The 24,038-nt window shown below is 32.3% G+C and overlaps 1 protein-coding gene across 3 annotated transcripts in view; it reads left to right on the top strand.

Moving 5' to 3' along the window:
- Nucleotides 1–12,069, top strand: part of drn (doctor no) — a 46,450-nt gene extending 34,381 nt beyond the window's left edge. For 2 of the 3 annotated variants that reach the window (XM_067282195.1, XM_067282184.1), the window contains exons 2-5: nucleotides 4,011–4,206; nucleotides 4,311–4,384; nucleotides 4,457–4,643; nucleotides 10,964–12,069. In XM_067282195.1, coding sequence (XP_067138296.1) covers nucleotides 4,053–4,206; nucleotides 4,311–4,384; nucleotides 4,457–4,643; nucleotides 10,964–11,112 — 564 coding nt within the window. In that variant the 5' untranslated portion in view covers nucleotides 4,011–4,052 and the 3' untranslated portion in view covers nucleotides 11,113–12,069. Of the gene's footprint in view, nucleotides 1–3,827; nucleotides 3,861–4,010; nucleotides 4,207–4,310; nucleotides 4,385–4,456; nucleotides 4,644–10,963 lie in introns of those variants that run through there. The other variant, XM_067282204.1, reaches the window with a different exon arrangement.
- The last annotated feature ends 11,969 nt before the right edge of the window (nucleotides 12,070–24,038 follow it).

The raw sequence follows: 24,038 nt of genomic DNA, 5'->3' as shown, positions 1-24,038 counted from the left end.
ATAGATCTTGAAGTTGTGTAGAGTGGTAATTTTGCTAGAATTTTTAGGCCTTCCTCATTTTCCAAATAAATCAAGTACTTTAATTTGTGCATTTTCTTCCATAGGCATTTTGTAGAAAATTATGTAAGGTTTTTCCTTTTTAAACCTCATCCAGCATGTCATCAGCCAATTTACAATTTTCCCTTCTGTATTTTTTCCTGTTTTATATTGCTTCTTCTAGAGATTTACTAGAGACAAAATCTTTTCATTTCATATAAAAAGAAGTAATTTTTCTTCTGGAAATTCTTTATTACATTATAATAGTCTTGAGCAGTATATAAATGGTTATAATGGTCTTAAACTTGCAAAAGAAAACTAAACAGAATGATGAAAAGGACTTCTTGTCACTTCATCTGAGAAGTAACACTTGTTTAGCAGCATCTTGTTTATGACATGTTGTAGAAAAAGTTTGTTTTTAGATAACTTTTTATTTGATAGAATATGTAGAATATACTATTAATTTTATTGATTAATAGATCTTGCTCACGTGTATAGGACGACCTAGGTTTTTGAAGCAGTGAAAAATGAATAAAAACTCATCTTATACATGAGTAAATATGGTATTTGAGTATTTTTTCAGCATGGAACGCATTATCACGTCAATGGATAATAGACATTAGCTATTATCCATTATAAAAACTTTAAGGAAAGTTCTTTCAATTATTGGTGATTATGAATAGACTTATTCCACTTTAAAAAAAAAAACACATTCTTGCGATAACATTTTATGCTTAAACTTCTTTTGATTAATTTATGAGGATATTTTATACTATTGACTTTGTTGTTATATGCCTCACTAAAACTATTAACTCATTTTTTTCCAAAAGTGGACAAACCATTTCCAAAAAAAAAGCTCATATAATTCCTTTTGTAAACAGTACGAGTAAGAGAGAAGTAGAAAAGGTTTGTTTTTAGATGACTTTTTATTTGATAGAATATGTAGAATATACTATTAAATAATTGCAGACTATTGGATAATAGACTGTATTATAACCATAAAATATTTGGATAGAAGGCACCCTACCCCAAAAAGTATTAAACTATTGATTTGCTTGGAATTGGAAAGCATATGAAAATAAATATAATAAACTTCCCAAAGCCCGATGCACCTGATTAATTAGGACGATCATTTAGTTTATTAGCATATTAAAATGTTTTGCTTTTTATAAGTTAAATTTATGTATATTTTTTATTTTTATTTATTGATGGACTTAAAAGGTTTTTAAAATGTTTATAAACGTTTATTTTTTTGATCCAACGAAGCAGGTGTTTTTAAACTTAAGAATGTTGATGAGTATTTCCAAATGAGAATTTAGTTGGTAAATGTTTAATTTTATTAACTTTTTTTTAATGAGATGTACAGGTGGCCTCATTTAAGCATTAATATCTTAGCACTGTAATTTTCTATGTATAATTGCCCTGGCATAAAAATCCCACAGAAAATTGCCTGAACAAAAATAAATTGCACAGCCATATATTTGACACCTTCAAAGTTATTGTTGAAAACACATTATTTAACCCATGTGTAATTTAAAAGATATCATCCAGAACATTGTTTTTCCTGTTAGCAATTCATTATAAATGTAATTATAAAATGTGTAAAACAAAGAACAGAAGCATGTAAACCGCAGTATCAAAAATACAGAATGGTATCAAATGAGAGAACTAATCATTTTGTTCATTTTAATTTTTATTTATCAAGTAATTATTTTAGCAATACAGTGGAACCTCACTTAACGAGTGTTTTGCATAATGAGCAAATCAAATTTTTTTAAAAATGACTTGCTTAACGAGCAAAGTTTTGCATAACGAGTGACAAGGAGAGAGGAAGTCCCGGATTGTGCGCATGCTTCATCATACTAATATCTGTTTTTTTTTTTTTTTTTTTTTACCTGCAAATTGAATTCACATTCCAGGTTGGTTCATTCCATGCTAGAAGAAAAGATGATGATGATTCACACTCCTTAACAATGTATATTGTATAATTTTCTTTGAATAAACATTATACGTAAAATACCGTATTTACTTGCGTAGAAGACAATCTCTCATATAGGGCAAGGTGCGACTTTAAAGATTAAAATAAAGAAAATTAGATTTATTAATACAATTCTAATTTTATTTCGTTTAATCACAAATAATCATCATCAAATGCATGTATTAAGGCAAACAACCATGTTTTCTTGACGCTATCTCCTGATACCCATGTAGCAAAACCAAAAGATTATAATGCATGTGACAGGAAAAAGTTTATTTTTAATGATTCAGAATGTACAAATATTCATTAAAAATACCAATTTAACAAATATGAAATAACTACATTTATAATCATTGCTAAATGACCAGCTATTTTTGGATCATCTCTTTAAAAGTGACATTCACCTTGACCTCAATAGCACTTTGCTATAATGGCAGCATGAACTATACACAGTTCACAAAAATTATTGCAAAAACGCAAAGGATCCTTTGCTCACGTGTATAGGACAACCTAGGTTTTTGAAGCAGTGAAAAATGAATAAAACCTCATCTTATACATAAGTAAATATGGTATTTGAGTATTTTTTCAGCATGGAACGCATTATCACATTTTACATCAATTTCTACGGAAAAAATTGTTTTGCATTATAAGTAAGGTTCTGGAACAAATTATGCTTGTTAAGCAAGGTTCCACTGTATTACTATTATCTCAAATCTCTTTTTAGTTTGTTTTTGTGTTGAGTTCTATAGCAGGTGATAAAACAAATCAGGGATGGCAATGTGGACAGTTTTGCTTTTGGCAGGAACAGATTGCCTTCACAGATATAAAGTGAATAAACAGTAAATAAAATAACTTCTGTTAACATCATTGTTATCGATTTTATGGTATCAAATAGAAATGCTACAGGCTCCAGAGTTGATTACTTAGCATTTATTTGCCATAGGGAACTAAAATGCTAAAATCAACAAGTTCTATTTATATTTTTCTGTGAAAGTTATCAAACATGATAGGAACAGAATTTTTAGTAAATTTTATACATAAGAAAGTCCTATATTTTGTAGTGTTTTGATTATTTAATGTAAGTTGAACAGTTCAAATATTTGAATGGCTTTTGAGTGCCGGTACGTTGCATTGTTCAAAGTTAACTGTTATGTAGGAGCCAGTGTTGAGATGATTAATTCTCTAAAACCCTTTTATCTTGGTGATATAAATAGAACTCCTTTAACTTTCTTAGCATTTTGAATAATTTAACATTGTCTATGGATAGTCTAGCTGTGTAGAGAAGAAGAATGTTTAGTTAAAATTTTAATGAAGATTGTGAATATTTATAGTTTTGTATTTACAAGTTTCTTTACAAAGTTACTTATAGTAAAACAGAATTTCTTGAAGTTTTACTTCAAAAGTGCATTTTAAGATAATTTAAAATGTTTTTACCTCAACTTAAAACAACAAAGTTGTTCATTTTTGTCTTAAGTTACACATTTTATGACCAAGGTAAATGTAAAATTAACAATTTAACAACTTTATCAGCGTTTAATAATTAATATTAAAGTTATTTTTAAAAAAATACTTTGAATTTTTATCTTCTAATATGATTACACATTTAAATTTAGCTCAGATGCCATTTATGCAACCAAATGACTACACTGCTAGAAATGCAATAATTTGTTTCCACATGAGTAAATTACATTATAACAATTGCCTAAAAATTTAGATTATATTTTTTTCTACGCGTAAACTGTTCTTATTGTCAGAATCATTTAAGTTTTACTATTAAAAAAAAAGTTTTAATTAAATGCATAAATCTCTACTGGTTTCCAAAACAATTGTTCTACTAAGTAATTATGTAAGTATTGTATTGAGAAAGTGTTATTGAAAATTCAAAAGTGGTTTTATTAAACATAAATAGAATATAGCAAAATTAGAATATATTACATCTATTTCTAGATGTATAAAATTTTCTGTATGTTAAATTTAAAATTATTGTATTTTTCAGGTCCCACAATTAACAAATTCTCAGAACTTTCAATAATTTTGCATGGAGCGAGACACAAATCAAATGTCCCAAAGTTCTTCACTGTGTCGATCGGGCTGCGGCTTCTATGGTAGTCCGGCTACCGACGGACTGTGTTCGAAATGTTACAAGGATGCTCTGAAAAGAAAACAGTTGACACCTCCTCCAAATGTAACAGGTTGAGAATGTATTTTTCGACTATATTAACTTACTATATTAATATCTGCATTTAAACAGCAGAAAATGTCTAACAGTGTGTAATGTTAATTATTTAACTTATAGCTGGCGAGTCCTTGTTGAGTACAGCCGTACCTACCGTTCTTGCACCTTCCAGTTCGGAACCAACTAAAAATGATGTATGTCAGAAATTTGAAATCCATATCTCTGTAGTTTTTCTACCATGTTAAATCTGTGTTTATTTAAATTAGAATATGCAAGGTGATGATGCAAAGCAGGAAGCATCGACTAGCGGAACAAGTGCGACAGGTGGAACAGAAGAAACAGAAAAGGCCAGTTTGGATCAGGCGGCTAGTCAAGAAGAAACTGCCCAACAGAAAGATTCGAAGAAAACAAAAAATAAATGCTTTGTGTGTCGTAGAAAAGTTGGTTTAACAGGTACAGACTTTTTATAATAATAATTTAAAACTATGAAGTAAATTTGTATAATTTAAAAAAAAAAAAAAAAAAAAAAAATTAGTTTGAGAGATGTCTTTACCTTTAATTTTAAATGAACCATCATTAAACGTGTGATAAGACATTAATAACAGCATTTTTAAAAATAAAACTGCAAAATTTTTTAATGTAAAATTTACCATGCATTCATTACATGTTTGCATTTTTTTTTTTTTTATCATGCATGTAAGATTATTAAACTATTTCATCATTTCACAAGAGATATGAAAAAGAATTTTTGTTATCAAATTAATAAATTATGAAAATATTCAGATACAAAGTTTTAAAGTAACATTATTACATAAGGTTTTGTATGCTGTAAGCGTAACAACCAGAAACTGCAGCGACAGATACTAAAACGCTCAAAAAAACCATTAATTGTAACAAAACCTTAATGTTTTGGCTGTATTTTTAACAATCTTCTTCAGATAAAACATAAAGTCAAATTCAAGTTAAGATAAAACAGTTAACTTTATATAAGTATCTTTTGACTGATTTCATGATCATGAATTTGAGTAATCCTGTGTTTAGGAAAGAATGCATGTGAAAATAATGACAAATATTTTTACACTTGCCACCCTTAATGATAAATTTCAATTTGAATTAGCCTTTTTCAAGTGAAAGTATAAATTGTCTTTTCTAGTTATTTTATTATATTCAGACAGTCAAGAAACCTTTGTAAGCAGCAAAAGCAATTTTTAATTACAAGTGTTTTTGGTCATATTGCATCCTGTCATAGACATGACCGTGACAGGATGCAATAGTTTAATTACATCAGATCATTTGTGCAAAGTTTTGACTTTAAATCTAATCGTTCAGGCCTTTCCTGTTGGAACTAAAGAACAACAAAAATGACTCTTAAATTCAACCAATATATGAGACACCATCACAACATCTACAAGGAAATCAGTAAAACCACTTGCTGAAGGATTCTATACAAAAGGAATCCTACAACCTAAAAGCTTCTCTGTATTGATAAAGATCTCCAACCCCAATCACATTCTATGTATATGCTATTCTTCTCAGGGATGAGATAGTAGCATATGACACAGTATATAGGAGCCACCTTAAGATCTTTGGTTGCAAGACTGAAAAATGTAAGTGTGTATTCAGAAATCTGATCCAATCACAGCCATTGCTGTCTATGTGTGAAAATTATTAATAGTATTAGAAACAGACATCACATGTGTTAAGTGGAGGCTCTATAAAGTTATGAATATAGTCAAACTTCGGATTTCGAGCACATCTGATTATGAACAGTTCAGTTTACAAACAAAATTTGAATGCCATATTTGCCCCAGTTGCCAAATAAGCTACTCGACAAGAGCAGTCCACAGATGATCAGCTCCCTGTACTGCTTGTGTTAAAGTTGACAGCCCGACCAATCAATGATGGGACTACCAATTCAGAAGTTAATGGCACTGAGATTGCCTGGTGTCATTAGACATTATGACATAAACCATCAATGATGTAGTTATTCAAATTACATTTCAATGCATGTGCAAGTAAGACCGTATTTCTGACTTTCTGTACATGTCGTAATTGAATTTAAATCAAATTAATTAATAAAAACTGCATTAATTGATATTTGCATAATATAAATGACATCCATGAATTTGTTTTTAAAGGTGCTTAACTCAAATTAAATAGCAAAATTTTTAATGTAATATCATATATTATAATACTAAATAATTAATATTTATTAATACTAGGTAACCAGTTAATTAAAACTAAAAACAATAAATAAAACTTGGGTCTTTACACTGAAACTGAAATTTAAAAAATAAAATCAAGCTTAATTAATTAAAATTTAAATCAATGCAATTGAAACATAATATTTTGGAAATTGTGACTAAAGTACTTGCTGTCTGTCTTGATTGAGTTGGTTATATTTTGTCCAGGCAGTGTTGAGTTGCCATTGGTTGACAGTGATGGAACATTTTGCTTTTAATATATATATGTTAGTCAAAACCCGTTTTGTCTAGTTAAAACTAGTTTTAACTCAAATTCATTTTTGACTAGCAGTAAATTCTAGTTTTAACTAGACAAAACGGGTTTTAACAAAGACATCCACTATAAACTAGTTAAAACGCATCCTAACTAAAAACTGGTTTTGAGTGCAACATATAGAGTGATTTGGGGTAAGATGATAAGCGGGGGAAGATGCCTACTTTTTGATATTTTCAAACGATGACATCAGATATTGTCATGTGTTTGTATGATGAATCGTTGGGCCAATATTGTGTGCGGAAAGCTGTAGTTTGCTACCATTCTCATTTTCTACATCTGAGAAAAATAAAAGCAAGATAAGAACGAAGTTTTTGTTGTGAAATGTTTCTAGAATCATTTTAAAACTAAAAGTTAAAATAAAATTTATTAAAAAATGCTAAAAACAATTAATGTGTGAGTTAAGGTTCTAAAGTTTCCATTGTGAGCTACCGCCGATATCGATCTGACATGCTAGATACGTGACTCCACTAGGCACCTTACCCTGACAAATGGGAAAGATGCCACATTTCTCTTGGGCTAACATGCCTATTTTTTGTTAATTGAATTCCAATATGCCTATTTTTAACAAATTTTTGTTTTCTCGTTTTATTACTGTAATATGTGTAGAAATTACATAGGAACTTCTCAAAAAGGTTTTTGGACTGAAAAAAGCTTTCAGCTAGCTATAGAGCACATTAGAACGGGTGGAAACTTAAAAATAGTTATACTGTGCTGTTATACTTACTATGAAGTACTTTGTACTACGTATGCAATAAATTAAATTTGGTTAAAATATTCGAAAATTAATTTTATGCAATTATATTTGTTATCTTACCCTAATGGCATTTGGCATCTCACCTGGATACTTGGAGTGAAATGCCTAAAATGCCAGACAGTAAAAAAGTCATCATTGCAAACACAATATACAATTATTTTTCATATACTCCAAAGTTTTATTTGAAAAACATGTTCAAGAATATGATATTTTCGTTAGAGGCCTCCAAATTATCGCTACAATTTCCTTCATGAGCAAAATGTTAGGCATCTTCCCCCGAATCACTATACATAACTATTTATTTCTCCCAAACATATTTATGTAGCTAAAATTAGTTTTAACTAAAATCAAAACATGTACAGCAGTAAATTAACTAGACAAAATGGGTTTTAACAAGGACATCCAGTATAAAGTAGTTAAAACGCGTTCTAACTAAAAACAGGTTTTGACTAACATGTATATATATACAGTATATATATATTTATTTATAATGGATGTAGATATAGATATATTTCATTTATAGGAATTTTTATGCAATTTTGAATGTTTTTGTATTTATTATTTTTTTAATGGTCTTTAAATGACTGAAAACATTCGTAATTAAATTGTTTTTGCTGCTTACAAAGATTTCTTGAGTTTCTGAATATTTGTAGTTGTTTCTATTTCTTATTATATTTGAATACATTCATGTATGAACTTTAAAATGAGCAATTATTTATTATAACCATCACAATGCCAGGTGAAATTTTTAATTAATTTAATTTAAAATATATGCTCTCCACCTCAAATTAGTATTGTAGTGTCTTGCCCCCATACAGAACAGTATATCATACTTTTCCATTAGAAATGGAGTTGTGCCAGTAGCATATCTAATTGCTTTTGGGAAAATTTTGAGTTGAAATAATATGACTTCTGGTTTGCATCAGAAATTTGTATATAGTTAATTGAGGCCTCCTACCTCTAAGCTTTCCATATCTGGTCTTGAATTTCATTTATCTAACACTGTTCTTGAGATTAGGAAAAGACAGACAGCAACAATGGGAATTTGTTTACAATTTTTTCAAATTGCAGTCCAAGGAGACCAACTAGCTATGTATTTGTATGATCTGGAAGTTCTACTACTACAGTTTAAGTCAAGGGATATCTATATTGACAAAATTACAAATTTTTATATGATTAAACTAATAATAATGAAATTATAAGAACATTATAAAATATATAAGACAATACAATGAATTTATTGCTAATACATCATTTAATCTTTAGGATAGATGAAAGAAATCAGATTAAATCAGAAAATTGAAACAAATTTTTATTGTAACTATTGTCCACAAATCACTTAACATCATTTTTGACAAATTTTAATGCAGTTAGATTCAGTTATTTATATCAAAGAATTTATTTCCAACATTCAAATTCTATTCTGTTTTGGATATATTTGATGCCTTTGAAAAATTTGTTACATAAATGTCTGAAAATTAGCTAAATGCTGTTATATTTTGCTGAATCTAATGAGTAAATTTGTTATAAGTTACATTAACTAGTCTTATTTAAAGTTAATTTGATTTACTTTTACAAAGTTTGAATTTTTGTGCAGTGCAAATTAAATATTATATAGAAGTGAGATAATTCAGTACAGTCAAACCTGTTTTTATGCGGTCTTTTTATGTGCGATTTTTTTTATGCGAATTTTTAATTCGTGCGATTTTTTTTTTTATTTGTGCGGTATAGTTGGCGACTAGTCTCGTGCGATTCGTCATGTCTCACGTTGACTTATTATAGCTAAATAAACTTATTATAGCATAAATGCACTTATTATAGTAATATTATTGCATTAATATGCGAAAAATGAAATAATTTACTTTTTAAGTCAACAAAACACCACCTGGACAAAAATATGTAAAACAGACAATAGACCAGACGATGCAGTCAAGTGCTGACATCTGTTGTCAATAAATTCTATTTTGTACGGTTTTGAGTTATTTTCTATGTGAGACTTTTTTTATGCGGTCCCTGTTGACCGCATAAAAAAAATATTTTTTTAATTGTGTTGCGAAAACTATTATTTACAGCCATTCATGAAGTTTCGTGAGATTTTTTTTATGCGGTTCCTTCCACCGCATAAAAACAGGTTTGACTGTATTGTAGAAATTGTATTAATGTAAGTTCATGCTTATGGTTGGTTCCTCTATAACATACACCAAACTGTAAGACAAACAGTACAAATATGACTGTGATCATGATGTAATTTAATTTTCTTCAGAATAATTTTAAAATTTTCAGTATTCAGTAATGTTTTACTACACGGCAACTAATTTGTGTTGTGTGGCATTACAAAGTTCGGCATTCATCTAATTAGGGAAGATCCAAATGAGAACCTGCCTCACTGCATTTATTTTTAAATGTTATAAATAACCTTGATTTGTATCACTATTCTTGGATCATTGCGTAAGAACACAAATTTCAATATAATGTATACAAATAGTATTTATTTAATGTAAAAACTAATGCTAAAATAATTAATTTATATAATGTATGTTAACCTTATAAAATATCTCAAGATAAATACAATACAATCTCAGTAATTCATACATTTGTTAGTTTGATACATTCAGTAATTTGACACTAAATGAAAACAGTTATCTTTAGAAAATATCTGACAGTGGACTAGTTGACTTGTTAACACTCAAGTGTTACCATCACTGTTGCCAATTCCAACTAGCTCAAAATTTAATTCTCACTAAATTTAGTAGAAATCTACCAACTTGGCAATGCAACTTCTGATGATGGCTGTGTGCACAGATGACAAAATGGCAAAAAAAAATTGAAAATTATTTTAAAAGGATTGAGGATTAATTTGAGAACTGTAAAATAAACTAAAACATGATCTGTAAATGTTTTTGATTAATACAGTGTTACAAATGCAAATGAACAAATGTTCTCTTTCCTAATGATTAAACCATTGAATTTACTTTCACTTCCAAGAATCCAACACGCTTCCAGTTTGTATATATCTAATTACCAAAGTTGTACAATAGTAATTCTACCAAGCTTCCTAAAATTTTATACTGAAAACAATTTGTCATATGAAACTGATATTTATATACTGTCAAGTGAAACAATATGAAGGGATCTGTTCATTCAGATTGTAAGTTATTTTTTTCTATCAGTTGTTCTAATTATGTTAAATATATATGAAATGATTAAGAAAAAGTTTGATAAGAATCAAAGTATTTGACATGAATTCAGTTTGTGTAAAGTTTGTTACTATTGATTGTTGAATAGATTAACTTTCTGATGCCTTTATTTATTTGTAATCTTTTGGAATAGATTATTGAAAAATGAGTGATTAATTATATCTTAGAGATTTATTTTTTAAACTCAAAATAAAATTTTCAGTTACTGATGAAAAATTTGAGGTATTTGATTTCATTATTGAAGAAGTCACGTAATTTATTTATTATCTGTACCGATAAGAGTAATTTTATTTGATTTCCAGGTTTCGAGTGTCGTTGTGGCGGCCTCTTCTGTAGTGCTCACAGATATTCTGACGAACATAACTGTACGTTTGATTATAAAGGAATGGGTGCCCAGGAAATTAGGAAAAATAATCCCGTGGTCATTGGGAAAAAGGTTCAGAAGATATGAAGATTTGATTTGTTAGCATAACCATATTTGGATTGTGGAAAACTGCAAAAATTTTCCCTTGGTAAGAATGACTATCATTGTAAAATTGTCATCAGAGATGGAACCAAATAGGAGCAAAATTTAAAGAGAAATAATTTTACAAACGATTATAGTTACAACTCTTAGCCAATAATTAAAATCAGCTTGATTTATAACTTTTGTTAAACTTTGAAAATACATAATAATCATATGCACACTAATCCAGGCAAGGTATATTATTTTTGTCAAAGTTTTAATTGTGATTTTATAGTTTATTTTGGATTGCAGAGTTTCTTGGGAACGAAAGTCAACAACGTGAGTTTTACATTCTCAGCACGCATACCATCCAAATTATTAAATAAATTCTTATAGGATAAGAGTTTCAAGCTTTATAAATTAGTTTGAAAAATAGATTTAAAAAAAAAATATGAAAAAGTAAATGAGAGATGTATTTTTGTCAATTATCTTCTAAATATTTGATATTTAATAGAGAGCACGAAATGCCCAAACGGTCACTACTCCGTAATAAATCTATTCCTTCTATGTCAGTTTGTTTTTTTAGTAATTATTGTTTCTGCTCAACTTCGACCATCTTTGGATGGGAGACGCTTGGCCGAAGCATTTCCGTCTATTTTAAGATTTCGTGTAAAGATTTAGCTTATAGTTTACAAGATGGTAGCTTTAGGAAGACAGCTGTTGCTGCCATTTCTTTACTTCAATTATATTGGGACTCTAAATAAATAATTTTTGATTTTTTTTTTTGTCAATAAATAGAGGCTTGGAATCAAGTAAAGTATTTTGAGAGTATTATGAATACCAAAAGTTAATCAGTGAGTGTAAAATGCTTGACTTTTTTTTGTCTGGTAACAGGAATGTCAGATAGTTGTGCAAGTGTACCATATTTTTTCTTGTAAAAAAAAATAAAATTTCAACCAATAACCTTAGTTTTTGTTTATTTATTCAAACAAACCATTCAATTAAAAATAAATACTTAAACTTTTTTCCTTGTGTACTGTACATGTGCACACAGTGTGTGCATGCAAACTTTTGATATCTGAATGTAGTATGCCTTATTTAACATATGAATCAAAAATTTTAAGACAAAGGAGAGCTGTAAGAATAACATTACATGGTGAAAGAGAACCAAAAGGGGATATAGAATGAGAAAAGTGCATTTAGAGTGATTTTGACACATGAAAGGAATTGATTTGGAAACAATCCCAGAAGACAACAACACAGAAAATAAGTGGACAGTGTACCAGAAGACCCAAGAAGGAATGCAAAGATTAGGTTAAGTGGATAAAATGAGATTTGCAGATAGTCCACAAAGATATTTGGGAAAACAGAAAATGACTGTTGGTCAAATTAATTAAAGCATTCCATTATTCAAGTTCAAAGTATCATTTTACAGCATGCAACATGGTTTTGAATATATATATACAGTGTTTTCCATTTTATTGTGTTTGAACATTGGATAATTATTGAAACAAACTATTGCACAAAACATTTAGAGTTTATCACATTGATCTTCCTTTTCGTATCTCCTAATTGAGTGGAATGTGTAGTACTTGATAAATATGAACATTACTGGAAATTCTGTGATTATAGATTTTGATAGTCACACTTCTTTCTCTAGAATCTTAATACCAAACAAGTCATTTGAACATAGTTATTCACTGGCATCACTTTCTTACAGAAAGTAACACTCTGCTTCATTTGTTGAGGGTGCTCAATGTGTCTCGAGATAATGTCCTGGGCTTTCTGTAGATATTTTCAACATATTAAAACATTATTTAAATATTGAATACTTATCAATTTAATTGTAAATACAATAATCTTTACAGAAGTTTGAAGTAATTATAAATTACAATACTTTATACAGAAAATACTGTATATTTTTAATATGGTGAAAAAAATTATGCTGAGTTGAGTATTAAGGGAACAGTTAAAAAGGACACAAAGGCATAATAATTAGGGATTTTACTTATACTTGATAATGTATTTATAAAAATTCAGTAAATGGTTGATTTGAATCAACAGTTGACTTTGCTTAAAATCTCTTATTATATTAATAAACTATTGAATATATTGTTGTTCAAGTTTACTAAAATATTACCATTTTTATTGAACTTAAGTAGACATTACAAATATAAAATTGTATTGTGGAAAGGATGTAACCACCTCTCGTGGCTACATCTGGCAGTGTTTTTTTACATTAACACACTTCTGGCTCCCATTGTGCTGCTAGGAGTTTAAAAGTAAAGGGCATAAAACAGCCACAAGCAATTGATTGCTGGATGAAACAGAAAACGGACACCTTAAATACTAGGCTATACAAACAGCCACAAGGTGTAAACAACAACAAAATTTGATACTTGCTCTTTGTTCATCCTTTATTTTTTATTTTCAATGAACATTGTGGTGTGTATCACTAGTTTGCATGTGACAAGCAAGGAGCTGTCGTAAGTTATCAATCTGACAGCTTGCATAGTAATGTTGAAACGGGAAGTCCATGTGTACTTTTGAGCCTGCGTAATAACTACTTGAACAATAATTTCAAGTACGTGAAGGATATGTGAAAGCAAATTTAGTTTCTTCAATGTATTTTTAATGTGTTAGTTTAATGGTTCATTACTGGAATGCTGAGAGTGGGGCCACCCACACATTGGAGCACGTGCCCCGTTTATCGTCTGTGTTTCCCTTTTCCTAATTCCCTATCAGTAAACTCGTGCCTATTCTGCCCATGTAAAAGAAACTAATGAACGATATTTGTCTATTGTCTCTTGTAATATATTTTTGTTCGTTGTATATTGACCAAAACCAATGAGGTAGAAAATAATAATAATAATAGAATCTAAAGATAAGAGCTAGAATATACTATATAGGGTGCGTTCTTTAATAGCGGTCGTTCCGCGTCGCCGCTACTACGGGAGTGCGCTGCTGTTTGTAGGCATTTAGGAAAGACTGTGAAAGAAAAATATGGCGGCGCCCGCACTATCGATAGTATGGTGATGGAGGAATCTATAATTCTAAAATATGAGCTTTTAAAGGCAAAAGAAGGGTCCCAATTGTAAAATTTAACTATAAAATGGATTATTTGTTGAAAGGGCATTCAAAATAGCCACGAAAAAAATTAGAATGCCGACTACCATTCGAAAAGACATCACCGCGTGCACTAACTTTCGTTTTCACAACTTCTAAATTTTCATTCATAAAACCACATAATGGACCCCGAAACGAAACTGAGCCATGGAGGACGCCATTTTGCTTTCCACCGTAAACTACTACAAACGGTTGTTTTTGCCGTTCGACGGCGTGCACTCCCACCGGAATTTAGGAACGCGTTCCACAGGAATTTTTAAACGGATGTCGCTCGCGCAGAGTTACGCGGAGGAGTAAAAGAACGCACCCATAGTGGCTGTAGCGACGTCACGCTTAAAGAAAATTGAATATACAACCGCCATTTTCCTTTTAGTCAAGGGGCGTGCCATTTGTGTTGTTTAAAGACAATGAACTAAGAATATTCTAACTCGTGTAAAAGTGTGCAAAGGAAAAGAACAGTTTTAACCCTTAACTGAGATGATGCCAGTCAAAATGACTACTCAGTTTTTTTTTTTTTTTTTTTTCAATTTAGAAATGTCTTATTTACTTTCATTCTTTAACTCTATTTAAACGTTTCTAAACAAGACAAAATATTCTGTAGCGAAAAGTTAAATGTAATTTTAAACATCCTTAATTTTACTTTCCCGGCTGTTATGTATACGTAACAAGGGAAAGCATTGGAATCGTGTCAAATTTGACCCTTCGAGTTTTTTGCGAATCCCCACATTTTGAGACCTGAACCCAGAAAAGTCGGGAAAAAAATTCCGCGTGTGTGTTGGCGTCTATAAGAAACGAAATTTGGTATGGTAGCTGGAGAGATAGAGGGTGTCGTGTCATATCTCTAGACAGATCGGACGTAATGAAAATGATGATCGGTATTTTACATTTTTTTTTTTTTTTTATAAAACTCATCGCTACCCTCAACATTAAGTTTTTGTCATTCGATAACAATTAAAAATATAAAAAGTTATAAGTAAACGTTCCTTCAAAACAAACTCGACTTAGATGAGACAAATTGATTCTAAAATGGCAATCACGGCCAACTCGTGGTACAGACTTCGATATTTTGACTCAAAGTAACATGGCGGTCGATAGTACCTGTCGTTGCGCTGTATCTAAGGTCACATCCACTCTGTAGTACTGTATATTCTAGCTTTTTTTTCTTTTCTTTTTTTTTTTTTTAACTCTTTCCGCCCTGTGGGCACTAAGAGGGCCTCTTTTAGTAGGCCCATTATGGGTTCGGCCAGGCCCACAATGGGGCGACCGGGTGGTGAGGGACGGGGCCCGACATATCCGAACGGACCACCTCCCGAAAAAATCCTGGGGATTGTTCGACCCGTTCGGATTCGATCCCGGGTCCCCCAGAGCGGTTAGGCTGCCACCTTTACCGCTCGGCCATCCGGCCGTCGTATATTCTAGCTTAGCAAAACCAAGTTTCTTGAGTTTTTGAGGCTAAGTTAGCCCCGAGTGCCACATTGTGGGAGTGCTGATCCGACGTTGAATCAAATTTGAAGTGTCTTGCATAATATACGATGCCCTTCTTTCATAGCTTGTGCTCCCTTTTTATATAGACTGCGAGCGTTGCTGGCTTGAGCGTATATCGTTCAGTGACCCCTCTATGTATTACTCTGCAGTTTTCTTCTTGATCATTGATGTGTTCTACTCTTGATAACTAGTGTGATGTTGCCCTTCTGAATTCCCTAAGTTTTTCCCCTTTAACGTATAATTATTTTCTTTTATTTAATGAAACACACAAGTTAATAACGTGACTGAAATTTTTCTCGTGGCTTTAGAACTTTTCCATTTTAGTTCTGTGTGTTCGTTCTCTTTCTGGAGCACTTATGTTGGGAGCTTCATTGTTAGCACTTTTTCCGTCATCCAGATCATTCTAGTCACTGTTCAATGAGACAATACATTTTGATTGTATTTTCTTAATATCTGTTCTGTGTCTGTGAATAATATAAGATATCGGTGTTTACTTTTCAGGTTATTATTGTTGGTTCTCCAGACTTAATTTTTAATCACTACTCGATCTCTAAGTTTGAACTCTTGAGCACTCCCACTGCTAATGTGCCGATCTGGGAAGCCATATTTTATGGCAGTCCATCACTCGAGAGACATTGACGGCAAAGCAGTATGGAGCCATAAAGGCACCACATTCCAAATAATAAATTGGCCTAAATAAATTCGTTTTCAGTCACCAGTTTTGATGATAATGTTTTTAATTCATATACTGTAATTCTAATGTAATAAAATATTTTTTGAAATATTCGGATATACAAAAAGCAATTGTTAATGTACTGTACAGTACAATGTAATGTAAATATTTTAAAAGAAACAATGGAATAAATTCTTTTCCTTCAGATGGCAGCACATACAAAACTACGATTTAAAAAGCGAATTTTATAGTCTTATTTCACACTACTAAAGAAAATAAATTGAAAAGTTAAGTAATAAATACATAATTTAAAAATAGTTTATTATTGTGTTAAATATATTTAACTTTTTAATAAGTTCGTTTTTCTGACTTTTTATATAATTGGCTTATTTAAATTCAAATGAACCAATAATCGAAATGTTTTTTTTTCTAAAAAATTCTTGCATATTTAGGCATCTTTGTTCTTTAATATTTGGCAATCTGGTTTAAAATTATAATTTAAATTTTAAAAATGATGTCATCGTTAATAGATATTTTATAAATAAGAAAAGACTAGTAAAAACTATTTAATTTCACATTCTGGATTAAGTAAAATAGAGGTGATTTTTTTTTCATATTTTCATAATTCAATTTTTTCAGGTGATTATAATTCTATATTAACAGTTTAAAATTTAGAACAGTATTTTGAAGTGGTTATAATATCAATAATTAATTTTTTAAAATTATATTTAATAAAGTAAAATTAACATTTTTAATAAATATATGCGGCGCCATCTATTGCTAGGATTGAAATATCTTAAAATTTAAAAAAATTATGTAAAAAAAATACATTTTAAGATTACTAATATTTATATTTTCTTATTACTAAATCCTTATAGAAAACAATTAAAAATAAATTTCAATGTTAAAAAATTTTAATTAATATAGAAAAAGAAAAAAAAATTTAAAATATAATTTAAAAATTTCTTACTAGATGACACTAAAATCAACTAGTCTTATTCCTAATGGAAATTTATAGACGGTTATCTTACAGTCGTATTATACCCCAACGTTTTTAATTTCTAAAAGTTTAAAATTGCCTGAAAAGCTTTATAAATCTCTCATAAAATTCAATTTTCGTTAATGGGATTTTCTTATATAACATGTTACCATTAAGGCCGATTGCATGGTTTGTTTGTATACGGCATGTGCGATCTGCCGAAGAGGGAATGTCTCCCTGGAGTACCTTCTAAGGACCCTATTTAGGTGTTGCAAAAGTGAAGAAAATCCAGAAGCCCACCAGTGGCCGAGTGGTCTCCGTTGCCGCTCATCGGTGGTGACCAGACCCTTTTTTTTTTTTTTTTTTAACTCTTTCCGCCCTGTGGGCACTAAGAGGGCCTCTTTTAGTAGGCCCATTATGGGTTCGGCCAGGCCCACAATGGGGCGACCGGGTGGTGAGGGACGGGGCCCGACATATCCGAACGGACCACCCCCCGAAAAATTCCTGGGGATTATTCGACCCGTTCTGATTCGATCCCGGGTCCCCCAGAGCGGTAGGCTGCCACCTTGACCGCTCGGCCATCCGGCCGTCGGTGACCAGACCCTAAACCCTAAACACTGGGAAGTTCGGTCGTGGGTTCGCGCCGCGACTCGGACAGGCTGGCTGCTAGGAGTTTTTCAGGTTTTCTCCTAGCCAATAACGACTGAATAGGAGGCCAGTTCCCCATAAAAGTCCTCCCGGAAGGCACGGTTTCCTGCGCGTACGTTTAGACCGTGAAATAAACGGCTGGCTCTTCGGTCGCGAAGCGATCATTACACCACTCTTCGGAGGAAAGGCGAATAAAGGCTACAACCTCCATATGAACCGGAGAGGAAACGAATAGAATAGAAAATTCAGAAAACTCCACAATGGCCAGGCGCAAACCCAGGACCGACTACCACTGGTGGGCTAAGACTGACCGTAATGTCTTTGGTTACGCACGTGATCTGAAGCAGGCGGTGTTAAAAATGTAATGCTTATTTTCTATGGAAAAACTTTCTATAGTTTTAAAAGTTGATAGATTAAATTTCATAATCGATATTCTGAAATAATAATATAAATTTTAACCCAAAAACCTGTTTGGTTCTGTCTGCACCCGCTTTCCAGAATTTTTGGAAAAGTATTTCCCCATAGAAAAAGCATTGAATTATTAAAGCCATCTGCTGGAGACAGCATGCATAACCAAAGAGATTACAATCTGCCTTAAGCACTTACCTGAAGTTTTTAGTTTAGTGAAAGCAAATTGTTCGTTAAATTAATAAAGAAAATATGCAAATACTAATTTTGGATACAAAATGGAGAAAAATGCCGTGTTTGCATGAGCAAACTAAACTTGGATTAAATTGTGAAACTATGCAAGTCCCACGTGTTTTTGTGGTCTTTGTTAAGTTTACACTTACTGTTTTATTTAAATAAAACTTCTTTTTTTCATATAGATGAAAAATCCGATGTAAAAAGTAAGTAATCAGTCTGAATAATACCAAATTTATTCCACCTACGTGGAAAAACAAGAGAAAAACCCGTTGGACCATCTTTGACTTCTATGACGGCTTGTAAACTCTATGGCATCGAATCCATCAGATCGTCCAGTAGACTTGCCGGCTTTTCCTCTTCGATTTTAGGATTTTTTGATCCAGTTCGTCTGAAAGATGTTTGATGGGATTGAAATCCGGGCTATGGGGTGGCCAGTTTGGGCACCTCAAACTCCTGAGAAGCCAAAAAAAATGCTTGGCAAGCGGGTCAGCGGAGGCTTCACGCAGAATGATGCGGAATTCTCATGACGTTGTGCATCGTGGCCAGCCGGAACCATGTAAATTTTGGAAGGTGCAGAATTTCTCCATCTTTATAACCTTACGAACATCTTCGAAGAAAAAATTCCTTTCTCTTGCCATTGCTCTGATGATTTTCCCAGCGCCATGATCACTAACAGGAAGTTCTCCAGATTCCGGCATCTTATGGCTGGATTATTCTTCTCAAACTTGCTCAACAAGGCGTAGCTTGAAACTTTCTGAAATTTCACCTGTGTGCTCTCTAGCAATGCTAGAATGACTGACTGATCAAGTTTATTCTTTCTCGAATTTGTATGGACTTACTTTTCAACACGTCGTTTTGGCTCACTTAGGCATTGTTTACTAAATTTTGAAATTATTATTTGTCAAAAACTAATATAATTGATATTACATGCTACTGTTGGTAAGTTTGCATGGCGAGTAACACACAAACTCGGTATTTAGTGTTATTATTTGGCATTATTTCACCTGACCACTTATTTTTGATTGCCAGTGTATATATGAATAGAAGTATCATATCCGTCGTGTTAGACAGCCGGATGCCCGAGCGGTTACTGCTCTGGAGTATCTGGGATCGAATCTGAACGGGTCAAAAAACCCCAGGAAATTTTCAGGGGATAATCTGTCCAGATGTTGGACCCTGTCCCTCACCATCCGGCTGTCCCATTGTGGGCCTGGCCATTGGGTGTGGTTGAATCAATTTCAAATAATATAGACCCAATTGCGTAGTTCTGTAACTAACCGGTATTTTGGGAGAAAAAATTGAATTTGTCCTTTTTTATATTCGATATGCAGATGATAGCATCCTAAGGATTACTAATTACACAATTGCATATATTTGCTTATTTGCATAAACTGTCGGTTCATAACCAGAAGCCAGTAAGGCTTGAGATTTATAATTACAGTAGCTGCAACAGTTAGCGGAAACATTTTCAGATTTTGCTACAGGCTAGATATTTCACATATTTAATTATTTATGTATAATTTACTAGATATTTCTCGTATGTACTAGATATTTTACATATTCACTAGATATTTCACATATTTATGTATAATTTACAAGCAACCATCACTACAGGCTCAATTACACTAGAACACTAGAAATTACAATTTAGTCGTTTCTATTCTGAAAAAAATACTGGAAAAGAAAGAGGGGAAGAAAAATATGAAAAAGTTAAACTGGCTACCAAATATTCCCTCTTTTTTGATTGCTATAGTTTGGATTAAAATTCGAAATGTATATAAAATAGTTGATTTTGTTAAGAATGTTGTTACTTTTGAATTAATTTTGCACTATCGTCGTTACGCCGATTTAAGGGGATAAAAATCGCTATATGTAGCGGAATTACACTACTACTGGCAACATTGCAGGTCTGAGTACCTTGCTGCTACTCAGACATGCGCTTAGAAGTAGGAATGAATCAAGACGGTAATTGGCTGCAGTTATCACGCGATTTTGACGTCACTGCCTCTCCCACTCCTACAGAAATACAGTCAAACCTGTTTTTATGCGCTCTTTTTATGTGCGATTTTTATTTGTGCGATTTTTTTAATGCGAATTTTTAATTTGTGCGGTATAGTTGGCGACTAGTCTCGTGCGATTCGTCATGTCTCACGTTGACTTATTATAGCTAAATAAACTTATTGTAGCATAAATGCACTTATTATAGTAATATTATTGCATGAATATGCGAAAAATGAAATAATTTACTTTTTAAGTCAACAAAACACCACCTGGACAAAAATATGTAAAACAGACGATAGACCAGACGATGCATTCAAGTGCTGACATCTGTTGTCAATAAATTTTATTTCGTACGGTTTTGAGTTATTTTCTACGTGAGACTTCTTTTATGCGGTCCCTATTGACCGCATAAAAAAATTATTTTTTTAATTGTGTTGCGAAAACTATTATTTACAGCCATTCGTGAAGTTTCGTGAGATTTTTTTTAATGCGTTTTTTTTAATGCGGTCCCTATCCCCCGCATAAAAACAGGTTTGACTGTAGTTAAATGCTTTACTCGTATATACTGTATAGCGAACATAAAAACTGGCTCACGTGTATTTATTGTGATCTTAAAAATACATAATTATGAAATTAGTATATTATAACTATGAGGATCATTATGTACTTAATCATCATATTATAATTTAGTTTCCCCAAAAAAAGATTGTACTACTTCGCCGTCTACTTTTATGTCGACTCTATATAATGCAATAATGTACTGTACTTCTAGAGGGAAGAAGAGAAACAATGACTTAATTCTTTTCTAATTAAATCATTGTTTTTATTGTTTTAACATTTATTTGAATTACAACACTTTAATTACAAGTAACAAGAGTCAGATCTCATCGAAAATCTCGAATACAATGGCTCTGACTTATTGTTTGACAGGACCTATCGACGATGACGTGTTTAAGTAGCAAGCAACCATAATGGATCCATCCGAAAGCTCTTATGAAGATGTCTTCTTGTTCAGTTTTTCGCTTCTTCAACAATTATATCTTAAATCTTGGTAATGAATTTTACTTTTAATCATCCAAATATCAGTAGAGATGGACATATTTGTTTGAATATTTTAAGAAAAACTGGTTGAAAAACTCCATTGCTGACTTAATTACTACTTTCTAACACGTTTCTTTCTGTGTGAGCCAATTACTGAAGAACCGATGTTTACATTGCCGCAATATATGAGAATTGCAGAGACGAAAAAATGGACTGAGAAATTTGTAATGCAACATTTAAAATTACACTACTGGCCATTAAAATTGTTACACCACAAAGGCGGCATGCAACAAACGCGAAATTTGCATGAAAGGTACAACGGTGCTCCGTACCTCAACGAAGAAACCAGACAAAACCTTGACCATTATGAGCCATCTATGAGCGGCTAAGGAAACAGCACATTCCTCTGAGGACCTGGAATCGAATGCAGACGGGTCGAAAAACTTCAGGAATTTTTTGAGAGTTCGTCGTTTTGGACATGTTGGGCCTCGTCTCTCACCTCCCGGCGGCCTCACTGTGGGCTTGGCCGAACCTATAATGATATTGCTAGAAAAAAACAGGGCCTCACAGCTCCCACAGTGAGAAAAGTTAAAAAAATAGTGGAATCATTTTTCATTTTTCTCACATTAATCTAATATTTATTTTGCCTTCTTTATTACTAAGAATTTAATACAAAAAATTAGACATGGCGAAGACACAAAACGCTAGGTTTATTTACCTTTGAAATCCTTTAATATATATATATATATATAAAGCCCGATAACTCGAACCGACCGACACAAAACTTTTTCCCGCGGTGTCTTCCCCAAAACCAACAGATTTTTCTTTTTCTCACTAGGGGCGCTCTGTTCAGTCCTGTAAGGAACCAAGTCCGAGCGTTATTTTTATTTTACTTTTATTTTGCTTATTATTCTATTTTTGTTTGGGGCTTATGTTTTGTTAGGACGAAGGTTTCCTCACCATTCACCTTAAGCATTTAAAAAGAGAAGAAATAAAAACCAACTCACCGACGAAAAAAAAGCGCCATAGGACTCGCGCACATTTGCGCTTCCCGAGCGGCATAGAATAAGTCCGCACCGAGAAAGAGGGGGGAGACCCCACAAGCACGAGATAAACTCGCTAGACCTTAAGTAATAAAAACGTCCCGGAAAAATTGTAAAAACAAATAATGTAAAAGGTTAGTGAGTAATTGTCGGAAAATAGGCTGCCAGACAACGAAAAAAGTTCTTGTTAGCATTAAGTATGTAAATGAGGGGAGTGATCGCATTTAGAATTGTGACGTCACCTCACACTATAAATCCCGAATCTCAAGTGAAGACGGAGAGGTGAATTCCGGATAGCAATGAGCTTGGTGAGCTTCGTAGCAGTAAACGAGAGAGGTGTCCGATAGGATCTCGAATAGTTCCGAAGTGATTCGAATTGTGGATCGACAGTCAGAGAAAGTCTTGAGAGTTTGAGGAAATAGGTTCCGAGTATATTGAGGTGACGATTAGGATCTCTAGTTTATAAGAATTATTGTTATAAGTTAAACTTTTGGTTTTGTCGGATTCCCAAGGGGAATAGAGTTAAGTTAGACATAGAGTTGAATTGAGTATTGTCGGGTTGATTTTGTTGAATTCCATTGAATAAATTGTTTGTTTTATTTTTTACTAAATATTGTATATAGTTATTGCTAAACGACTAATTAAATCTTTGATTTTTTTTCTATTGACAAATCTTGTCATTATTTAATTCGGTGCACGCTTAAAGTCCAGGCCTGGCACGCTAACGCGAATCCGCGTAAAGTACCCAGTAGGTTAACGGTTATTTCCGGCACACGGTAGAGTCGGTAATCGTTGTAAACTAAAATAGTACTTTACAGTCCTAACAGTGATACTTTCTCGGTTGTTCAGTGGCGCGTTATAGCGTCATGGAGCTATAAGGCCGGATGCACACATGCGGCGCGGCAAGGAAAAGCGGTGACGCAAACGCGTCTTTGCCGCGCGGCAGCACGACCACACAAGCGGCAATCCGTTTACATTTCGGCGCATGCGTTCAGTATTCAAGATTGGCGAACGATATCGACACACTGCTATCCACGTGTTTACAAATTTTTTGTTTTGTACGTCTCCGTTTTATTTAGTTAAAAGATTTCGTCGAAGATTCGAATGAATATTTTGGATTAGAGATATCGTATTGGCAAGAATCTTGCCGAGATATTATTTTGGATCGATAAAGAACTGATGTACAAAATAGGCTTATTATTCGATTAAGATCTCTCGATAAAGAATACTATTTCTAGTAAGATTCGGTTGTTTTGTTCTTTGAAGTAAATAATATATGACTACTGTATCT

This window comes from Centruroides vittatus, unplaced genomic scaffold (assembly GCF_030686945.1).
Source record: "Centruroides vittatus isolate TY-2023 unplaced genomic scaffold, ASM3068694v2 contig_120, whole genome shotgun sequence".
Taxonomy (NCBI): Eukaryota; Metazoa; Arthropoda; class Arachnida; order Scorpiones; family Buthidae; genus Centruroides; species Centruroides vittatus.
Note: the sequence above shows the minus strand (reverse complement) of the source record. Positions and strands in the feature narration are given on the sequence as shown.